Raw genomic sequence first — 9,750 nt, 5'->3', positions numbered from 1 at the left:
GAACCTGCGCCTTGCACTGTGCCTCACTTGGACTAGGCATGGGATGATCTGCTTACAAAAGCACCTCCACCACCGCATCCTGCTGCCTGTCACAGGGAATGAACTGTGTCCAAAGTTTCGGGCTGGAGGGAAACAGCAGTGAAAATCACCCAAAAGGCTTTGAGGAGATTTGATGGTATTTTGTGGTGTTTCTGTTCAGGCGAGTTTGTCTAAAGTCTTTACAATGTTCGACAAATTGCTAAAACTGGAAAATGTGTGGACACAAAATACTCTAAAACAACCAGCCACAGTAGTGGATGAAGAAAGGTTGAACTAAAATAGAATGATAACCTTAATCTCTTCTGTGTGTTCACCGGCTTATTTACTTACACTCCAAAGGTCTTTTATGAGATTCATTTGTAAGGTTTTGTAAAGAGAATGTACAAAATGGAGATATGGACTGTGAGGTAAGGAAGGGTTTGATTATTGTATGGGCCGGCACGACATTGTGGGCTGAAGGAACTCTTTACTGTACAGCACATCTTCAGTGATGACTGATATATTCACATGGATCAGAAGGTACGATGGCCGAGTTGCTCAATATAGAGGATCAAAAAGGGTTAAAATCCCACATGACAGCTGTGGAATTTAATATTCTGGAAGTTTTGCAAGTAATATAAGAATACAAGATCAGCCGGCTATCTGTCCCGTCCATCCTGCTCTGCTGGTCAATGAGATCGTGGCTGATCTCCACCCACCTGCCTTTTCCCCATAGCCCTTAAATCCCCTACTATATAAAAATCTACCCAACCTTCTTTTAAATGCGTTTACTGAAGTCGCCTCCACTGATTCAAAGGGCGAATTCCACAGATTCCCCTCTGGGAAAAGCAGTTCCTCCTCATCTCCGTCCTAAATCTACTCCCCTGAATCTTGAAGCTGTGTTCCCTAGTCGTAGTCTCCCCCACCTTTGGGAACAACTTAACCACGTCTAATCTCTTACATTTCTATAAGATCCCCTTTCATTCTTCCAAATTCCAGCAAGAACAGTCCCAGACGACTCAATCTCTCCTCATCTCTGGAATCAACCTGGTGAACTCCCTCTGCACCACCTCCAAAGCCAGTCCAAAGTAAGGAGACCTCCAAAGCCAGTCCAAAGTAAGGAGACCTCCAAAGCCAGTCTCCAAAGGAAGGAGACCAGAACTGCACACAGTTCTCCAGAGGCCATCTTGTACAATTGCAGCAATGACCTCCCTCCTCCTAACTCTGAACACAAAATAGAAAACCTGGATTTGCATTAAATACCATCTGTTTTCAGAGGAGGGGGAAAAAAGTCTGACGTTTCCACCCGTTCTGGACAAATCCAGGTTCAGACGTGTCCCAAACCCAATCAACCTTGAATGAGCTGCACACAAACATCTGGGAACAGCTGTCGGTATTAAAAGAGATTCAGTCAGAATTTAATGTCATGAACATGTGCCATGAAGTTAGTTGTTTAGTAGCAGCTTCAGGTCAAAAACTTGCTGGTAAACCATGTTTGTAAAAAAATTAGTGCAAAAGACCAGAAAAGTGAGGCCGTGTCTGTGGTTCATGGTTCGTTCAGGAATCTGATGGCAGAAGGGAGGAAGCTGTCCTCGTGACGCTGGGTGCTTGTCTTCAGGCTCCCGATGGGAGCCCAGTGAAGAGGGCACGGCCTGGGTGATGGGGGACCTTGAGGACAGAGGCTGCTTTCTCGAGACACCACCTCGTGTCGATGTCCTCGATGGAGTGAAGGCTGGTGCCCGCGATCTCGCTGTCTTTTCCTGTCCTGAACATTGGTGCCTACGGACGAGAGCAGAGCGCTCTCCACAGACACCTTTGGTGACCTACCGAACCTCCTCAAATTGTACATGCAACTGAGAGCAATGGAAGGTTATGCAGTGGGGGAATTCGAGGCAGTTGTTCGAGTGGGTTATTGGGCTTGGGTGGGCTTAAAGCCCACAGCATTATCCCAACCCCAATAACCCACTCCAACGGTTCGAGTTCGACACCCTCTCCATCTCCCATGCTTTTAAGGTGGGAGGGAAAGATTTAAAAGGGATCTGAGAGCCACTTTCGACTAACACAGGGAGGAGTGAGTGTGCGGAAGGAACTGCCAGAGGAAGTGGTAGAGACATTCCGACAGGGCACATGGAGCGGTGACAGGGTGACAGTGAACTCCCCCCTCGCCTCCAGGTACAATCCGGACATGGGAGTTTCAACAAGACGACACTGGCCATTCTTATTCCCAACAATTCATTCCTAATATGGACACAAATCACAGGGCTCCTTACAGAAAGAAAGTTAGCTGAAAAGTTACATGACAAGGGAGGGAGGAGGGAGGGGTGGGGGGAGAGGAGGAAGGAGGGGGGAGAGGAGGAAGGAGAGGGGAGAGGAGGAAGGAGGGGGGAGAGGAGGAAGGAGGGGAGAGGAGGAAGGAGGGGGGAGGGGTGTGGATAGACGTTCCGCCGACTCGCTGCATGTGAACAGGGAGCGGGGCTGCGGGCAGTGAGGATTCGGCACCGAGCGCTCCCAGGCGAGGCTGGATCCCGGGGCGGGGCGGAGCGGAGCGGCCCGATCCACCCGCAGCCGCCACCCGGGCCATCGACAACTCGGCGCGATCGGCTCAGGTAAGGAGCTGCTCCATCCGACTGCCTCCGTAACCCCCCCCCCCAGACCCGTCCCGTCCCAGCCCGGACCCCCCTTTCCCTCCCGTCCCGTCCTATCCTGGACCGGACCATCCCCGTCCCGTCCCAGCCTGGACCAACCCCCCTCCCAGCCCGCCCTGTCCCGTATCGGACCGTCCCCGTCCCAGCCTGGACCATTCCTCTTAATGTCTGTCCCTCCACCCCCACCCAATAGTTGGCTCTTGTAACTCTCAGGATTCTCTCGAAACAAGGGGACTTGTGCATTGGCCAGGACTAGAGGATCCAGCTCTTTCTCTGAGTGGTCCAGCAGGGGAGTCATGTGATGGAGTTGTGGCCGGTGGGGGAATACCAGCCCTCTCCAGAAAATACAACGTTCAAGAAATACAAAATATAACAAATAAAAGATAAAGTTGTCGAGAAAAGAAAGAAAATGGCATCCAATGGCTGGAAGAGAAAGGAGAAGGTCTTCCCTGCATGAAGAAACAGGGAGCCGTCGTGCAGAACAGAGCCCGTTCTCCAAGGTGGGTGACGACCCCGCAGAGTCGCGACCCCCCAACCGCTGGACTCCCAAAATGGCCAAACGAAAGTGCGCAGTGCGATCACGAAGGAAAAGATGGGAGCTGAGGAGCGAGCAAACACAACGCGACCAGCTGAGGGATGCCCAACACCAGGGCTCTCAGCTGGAAGAGCAGGAAAGGGAGTGAAAGGAAAGAAGAGCAGCGGCAGGAGGCCCAACAGATGAGTAGCCCAGAAGAAGAGGACCAACAGCAAGAAGCCAAGCCAAGTGAGACAAGCAACTCAACAGGAAAGTCAGAAGAGACACAGATACAAGGAAGAGAAGAAGAAGACACAAACACAGGTACAGACACAGAAGAAGAAGACCAAGCTCTGCACAGAGAAATAGAAGGTAAAACAGATGGACAGAAGAAAGTTTTTTTTTCAAGAACAAATGAGAGCTTTAAAAGAATGGTTGACATTAGAATTTAGTGAAATGAAAAGTACAGAAGATAAAGTGAGTAGAATAGAGCTGGTCATGACAGAAATAGAGATAAAGATTAGAAAAAGTGGAAGAAGGAGAAACGGCTGGAGAAATGGAAGTGAACGACTTAAGAAGAAAATTGGAAGAAAGTGACAAAAAGTTAAAGAAACGCAAGAGTTGTTAGCTCAGAAAATTGATATGTTGGAAAATGATAGTAGGCGAAACAACATAAAAATAGTGGGCCAAAAGGAAGATGAAGACAGCACAGATATGAAGGAATTTAGAAAAGAATGGATCCCAAAGGTCCTGGGAATGACAGAAATACAGGAAGGAATGGAAATAGAAAGGGCTCACAGAACACTAGCTCCGAAACCACAGACACAGCAAAAACCAAGATCCATCTTAGTAAAATTTTTGAGATATACGACAAGAGAAAATCTACTGGAGCGGGCAAGGAATAAAATTAGAGAAGGCAATAAACCTTTGGAATACAAGGGTCAAAAAATATTTTTTTACCCAGACATAAGTTTTGAACTCTTAAAGAAGAGGAAGGAGTTTAATACAGCAAAATTGATCCTATGGAAAAAAGGTTATCAATTTATGTTAAGATATCCAGCTGTGCTTAAAATACTTATCCCTGGGGAGCAAAACAGACTGTTCTCGGATCCAGAGAAAGCGCAAGAATTTGCAGAACGCCTGCAGAACAGATGAAGAGATGTAACAAGAATGAAGAACGGCAATAAAATATATATAAAGATGTAAAAATAATGTATATGTAAGAACCAAAGAAGGGAAAGAGAAGAAAGGAAGTAAGGGGGAAAAAAGAGGGTGAACTTTGTTATATGTGTAAAAAAAAATGTCTTTTCTGGGGTGGGGGGGTGGTTGGGTGGGAGAGGATAACCGTCACTGCGAAATCAGTTGACGCTTGCGAGCGGCTTCGCAATCCAAATGGAGAGGGGAGCTGTGGTTGCCCGGCAAGGGATAAGGGGATAACAATCTAGCTTTATATTCAGTTTTCCTGACTCTCCCTTGAATATGGGCTGACAACAAAAACATATCAATCCTTGAGTATGTTTTATGCCTACTCGAATAATATGAGTATTCCTTCTCCCTTGGGTGCTGCCTTCCTCCATTTATTCATAAGTTTCATTTCTTGCATTGATTTAACCATAAATTTGGCCACTTTATTCTTTTTGCTAGTCTTTTGTCCAGTTTTATCCAACATTGGATCCAAATTAAGGTTAAAATCCCCTCCTATCACTATATTCCCCTGCGTATCTACAATCTTTATTATGTTCCACTATAGGTAGATGTCTTCTTCTTTGGCTTGGCTTCGCGGACGAAGATTTATGGAGGGGGTAAAAAGTCCACGTCAGCTGCAGGCTCGTTTGTGGCTGACCAGTCCGATGCGGGACAGGCAGACACGATTGCAGCGGTTGCAAGGGAAAATTGGTTGGTTGGGGTTGGGTGTTGGGTTTTTCCTCCTTTGCCTTTTGTCAGTGAGGTGGGCTCTGCGGTCTTCTTCAAAGGAGGCTGCTGCCCGCCAAACTGTGAGGCGCCAAGATGCACGGTTTGAGGCGTTATCAGCCCACTGGCGGTGGTCAATGTGGCAGGCACCAAGAGATTTCTTTAGGCAGTCCTTGTACCTTTTCTTTGGTGCACCTCTGTCACGGTGGCCAGTGGAGAGCTCGCCATATAATACGATCTTGGGAAGGCGATGGTCCTCCATTCTGGAGACGTGACCCATCCAGCGCAGCTGGATCTTCAGCAGCGTGGACTCGATGCTGTCGACCTCTGCCATCTCGAGTACCTCGACGTTAGGGGTGTGAGCGCTCCAATGGATGTTGAGGATGGAGCGGAGACAACGCTGGTGGAAGCGTTCTAGGAGCCGTAGGTGGTGCCGGTAGAGGACCCATGATTCGGAGCCGAACAGGAGTGTGGGTATGACAACGGCTCTGTATACGCTTATCTTTGTGAGGTTTTTCAGTTGGTTGTTTTTCCAGACTCTTTTGTGTAGTCTTCCAAAGGCGCTATTTGCCTTGGCGAGTCTGTTGTCTATCTCATTGTCGATCCTTGCATCTGATGAAATGGTGCAGCCGAGATAGGTAAACTGGTTGACCGTTTTGAGTTTTGTGTGCCCGATGGAGATGTGGGGGGGCTGGTAGTCATGGTGGGGAGCTGGCTGATGGAGGACCTCAGTTTTCTTCAGGCTGACTTCCAGGCCAAACATTTTGGCAGTTTCCGCAAAGCAGGACGTCAAGCGCTGAAGAGCTGGCTCTGAATGGGCAACTAAAGCGGCATCATCTGCAAAGAGTAGTTCACGGACAAGTTTCTCTTGTGTCTTGGTGTGAGCTTGCAGGCGCCTCAGATTGAAGAGACTGTATTTCCTGCACAAATGCTATGTCTATTTTTTTCTTTTTTTCAGGAAATTTAATAGCTTTTTTCATTTAATTTGGTTATGTATTCCATTAATATTTATAGTCATATAGTTCAACATGGCCATCTCATATCTTGTTTACACCTCATTTCCACTTCCTCACCACCACCATCCCCCTTTTCCCCATTTTCATCTTAGTAAGGGGTTGCTTAAGGCGATTTGTTGGTGGGAAGAAAAAGTTTGAAAATCACTGTTTTAATTGCCTCTGATTGACTCATTATGTGCAGGGTTTCAGAACTCCAAAGGAAATGGGCCAATGACCATTTTTCTCAAGCAAATTATTTCAGAATCAGTTGGGTCCAGAGCAGTGGTTCTCAACCTTCCCATCTCACTCACATCCACCTTAAGCAATCGCTCACTAATCACAGAGCCCTGATGGCACAGGGATTACTTAAAGTGGGATGTGAGTGGAAAGAAAAAGGTTGAGAACCACCGATGTTCAGGAAGTGAAGGGTATCCCAACATTTTGGGCCTGAGCCCTTCATCAAGGTAGAGAGATGACCAATTTACCGGTTAGCCTATGTGAAGAGGGCCATTGTCTCTTCTTCGTTCCTGATTATAGCTTAGTTATAACTTGTGCACAGTTAGTGCCATACCATTACAGTGAAAGTGTTGTCTCCTTGTACCTTCCCCCGTGTCTGCATGTGTTTCCTCCCACCCTCCAAAAACATACCAGGGGTTGTAGATTAATTGGGGCATTTGGGTGGCACGGACCGATGGGCCAGAAGGGGCTGTTACTGTGCTCTATGTCTAAAATTGTAAAAAATTTAAATGCAATATGTGACTGTTGAGCTTTTATTCAACTCTCGTTTCAGGGGACAGTGAACGAAATGAGATATTTCAAGTTACAGATCAGCCTGATGGCTTTGATAGGATTTGGATTTATACACCTTTTCCTGAACTTGTATCCTTCCCTATTCCTGTTAGTGACTCGAAACCAGAAAGCTGACAGCCGCAACTCTTACCCAAATGTTTCTGCTGCCCCCCTCCCCCATGTTCAAAGGTTCATCTCTCTGCTGAATATTTCCTCAGCGTTCAAGAACTTCATCCCCGTGAAGGATAGCTTCTGGAACCGAAACCAGCACAGGATGTTCCAGATTCTGGACACGCTCCATTTGCACGGCGCCACCATGTACACCCCACCGCTGGAGTGCAACTTGACTGAGCTGGAAGCTGAAATTCCCGACCTGCATTCCTATTCCTGGCAGCACCGGGACTTTGTACGCTACATGCACTGCAGGGACCTGCCACAGAACATTGACCACCGGGACAAGTGCAGCGGCGGGGTCTTCTTGCTGCTGGCCATCAAGTCGATGGTGACCAACTTTGAGAGGAGGCAGGCCATCCGTGAGACCTGGGGCAAGGAGATGACCGTGGAGGGTATCCGGGTGCGCACGGTCTTCCTCCTGGGCTCGGCATCCAACCTGGGTCAGGGACCTGACCTTCAGAAGTTGCTGAATTTCGAGGACCAGTTGTTTGGGGATATTCTCCAATGGGAATTCAAAGACACTCTGTTTAACCTCACCCTTAAGGACTACCTGTTTCTCAAATGGGCCACAGCCCACTGCCCTCTTGTCCAGTATGTGTTCAAGGGGGATGATGATATCTTTCTTAACATCCCCGTCCTTCTGAGGTATCTCCAGTCACTAGATAAAGACCTATGCAAGAAACTCTATGTCGGACACACAATCAGCCAAGCTACTCCGCTCCGTGATATCAAAAGCAAGTACAGTATCCCTAAGTCTTTCTATGATGGAGCTTACCCTGTCTATGCTGGGGGTGCTGGGTTCCTGTACTCAGGAAACCTGGTCCAGTTGCTCTACACGGTTGCACATTTCATTTTGTTCTTCCCCATCGATGATGTCTTCACGGGTATGTGCTTTAGTGCGCTGGGGATTAGCCCGCTGTCTCACCCAGGGTTCCATACCTTCGATATCAATGCGGCACAGAGGGACAACCCTTGCTCCCATCTCAATCTGATCCTTGTCCACCAGCGCACACCCCTACAGACCATTCAGCTCTGGAAGGCACTGCACAGCCCAGAGCTCAGGTGCTAATGCGTGGGACACCCCCCAGCAAAGGAGTCACAGTGGGGGGCAGTGGTGACTGGAATGCATGAGGTAATGGGACAGTTGGGTACGAGGTGAGGGGGGGGTGGTGGTGGACCACGGAGGCCTTGAGGGTCACACGATGGGGGATGGTTGTACAACTGGATCCATCAGTGATCCAGATCACATAAAGGAGCCGAATCCGAGCCCCTGCTGTAGATGGGAATGGGCAGGATGGAGTGTGAAGGGGGGGGGGCCTCCTAATCTTGTCCTTGGCTGCTTTGTGTGTGGAGGCTGAGGGCTGCCTCTCTGTGGATCAGGCCTCAAATTCTAAAGGCAGGCAGATGGATTGGTAAAGAGGCCACCGAACTGCTCCTCCCACCCCACCCACTGTCTTGCTGAGCGGTCAAATCTGGGAGGAGTTTTTTAACGACATAGCAAGGCAGAAGGCCCTCCTGACCCTTGAAACCCGCGAGGTTGAATCCACCTACAAACCCTATACCTTCTGGGGGGGTGGGAGGAAACCCACCCAGACATGGGGAGAACGTACAAGCTCCTTACAGAGAGCGCGAGATTTGAACAGCAGCTCCAAGGTGCGAGTCAGCAGGTATGAGCATGTGTGAGGTGGGATTGGGGGTTGGGGGCTGGTGACGATAGTTATAATAGTGGTGGAGAAACTCAGCAGGTCGCCCAGCATCCATGGGAAGTACAGGGTGACCGAGGTTCCAGGCCTGGGCCCTTTGTGAGGGTACGAGCAGAAAACAGGCAGGGACCTGAATAAAAAAGTGGGGGTGGGGGGAGAGGAGGGAGGAAAGGGCAGGTGGAGAAAAGAGCAGGGGGTAGGAGAGGAGGGAAGGGGCAGGGGGAGGAGAGGAGGGGCAGGGGAGGAAAGAGGAAGGGGCAGAGGGAGGAGGGAGGAAGGGGCAGGGGAGGAGAGAAGAGGGAGGAAGGGGAAGGGGAGGGAGGAAGGGGGAAGGGGCAGGGAAGGGAGAAAGGGGGAAGGGGCAGGGGAGGAACATGGAGTAACGAGGTGGATATGATAGGGAAAGCTAAGAGGTGATGGGGAGGGGGGAGCTCTGATGGAAGGAGGTAGAGAGCTGGAGGCAAGGAGACGGTGGGAAGGAGAAAGAGAGAGTCTTGAGGGAGGGGTTTAACAGTAACTGGAGGTCGATTTTAATGTCCGGTTCTTCAATTGCGGGCAGCCTTGTTTGGGTAGTGCATGAGGCCACGGACAGACATGTTGGTGTGGGGAATGGAACTGGTTGGCCACTGCAGCGGACAGAGCGAAGGTGTTGAACGTGTTGCCTGACCTGCTGAGTTTCTCCAGCACCTTTGAGAATTGCACTACATCCCCAGTGCTTGGGGACTTTTTCCTGTTTGAGTGGTGGTGATATTTAATGGGCAGGACGTCTACAGAGAGTTGTTGAGGTTGCATTGACACGTCCTCTGTCCCACAAAGTGTGGGCAGGTGGCTCCTGAAGGATTCTTCTCATTCCTGAATGTTCTTATGTTCAAGGTGTTCCTGAATAAATTGTAAAAATTGCCATGAAGTTTGTATCTAATTGCTCAATACTCACTGATGAGGGGGGGAGGGGTGCTCTGGGACCAGAGGCCATGTTGTCAGTATAGAGAAATGTCCCTTCA

The 9,750-nt window shown here is 49.2% G+C and overlaps 1 protein-coding gene across 3 annotated transcripts; it reads left to right on the top strand.

Moving 5' to 3' along the window:
• The first annotated feature begins 2,130 nt into the window (after positions 1-2,130).
• Positions 2,131-8,898, top strand: LOC138747944 (N-acetyllactosaminide beta-1,3-N-acetylglucosaminyltransferase 2-like). Of its 3 annotated transcripts, XM_069907601.1 has the most exons (3): positions 2,151-2,190; positions 2,485-2,624; positions 6,874-8,898. In XM_069907601.1, the coding sequence occupies exon 3, from the start codon at positions 6,889-6,891 to the stop codon at positions 8,113-8,115; it is 1,227 nt and encodes a 408-aa protein (XP_069763702.1). In that variant the 5' UTR covers positions 2,151-2,190; positions 2,485-2,624; positions 6,874-6,888; the 3' UTR covers positions 8,116-8,898. The 3 variants fall into 3 exon arrangements, with proteins under 3 accessions (XP_069763703.1, XP_069763702.1, XP_069763701.1); XM_069907602.1 differs by lacking the exon at positions 2,485-2,624 and having other exon boundaries at positions 2,131-2,190; XM_069907600.1 differs by lacking the exon at positions 2,151-2,190 and having other exon boundaries at positions 2,450-2,624.
• The last annotated feature ends 852 nt before the right edge of the window (positions 8,899-9,750 follow it).

Source organism: Narcine bancroftii, chromosome 13 (assembly GCF_036971445.1).
Source record: "Narcine bancroftii isolate sNarBan1 chromosome 13, sNarBan1.hap1, whole genome shotgun sequence".
In the NCBI taxonomy this organism is placed as follows: Eukaryota; Metazoa; Chordata; class Chondrichthyes; order Torpediniformes; family Narcinidae; genus Narcine; species Narcine bancroftii.
The sequence above is the reverse complement of the archived record's forward strand: the minus strand, read 5'-3'. Positions and strand labels throughout refer to the sequence as shown.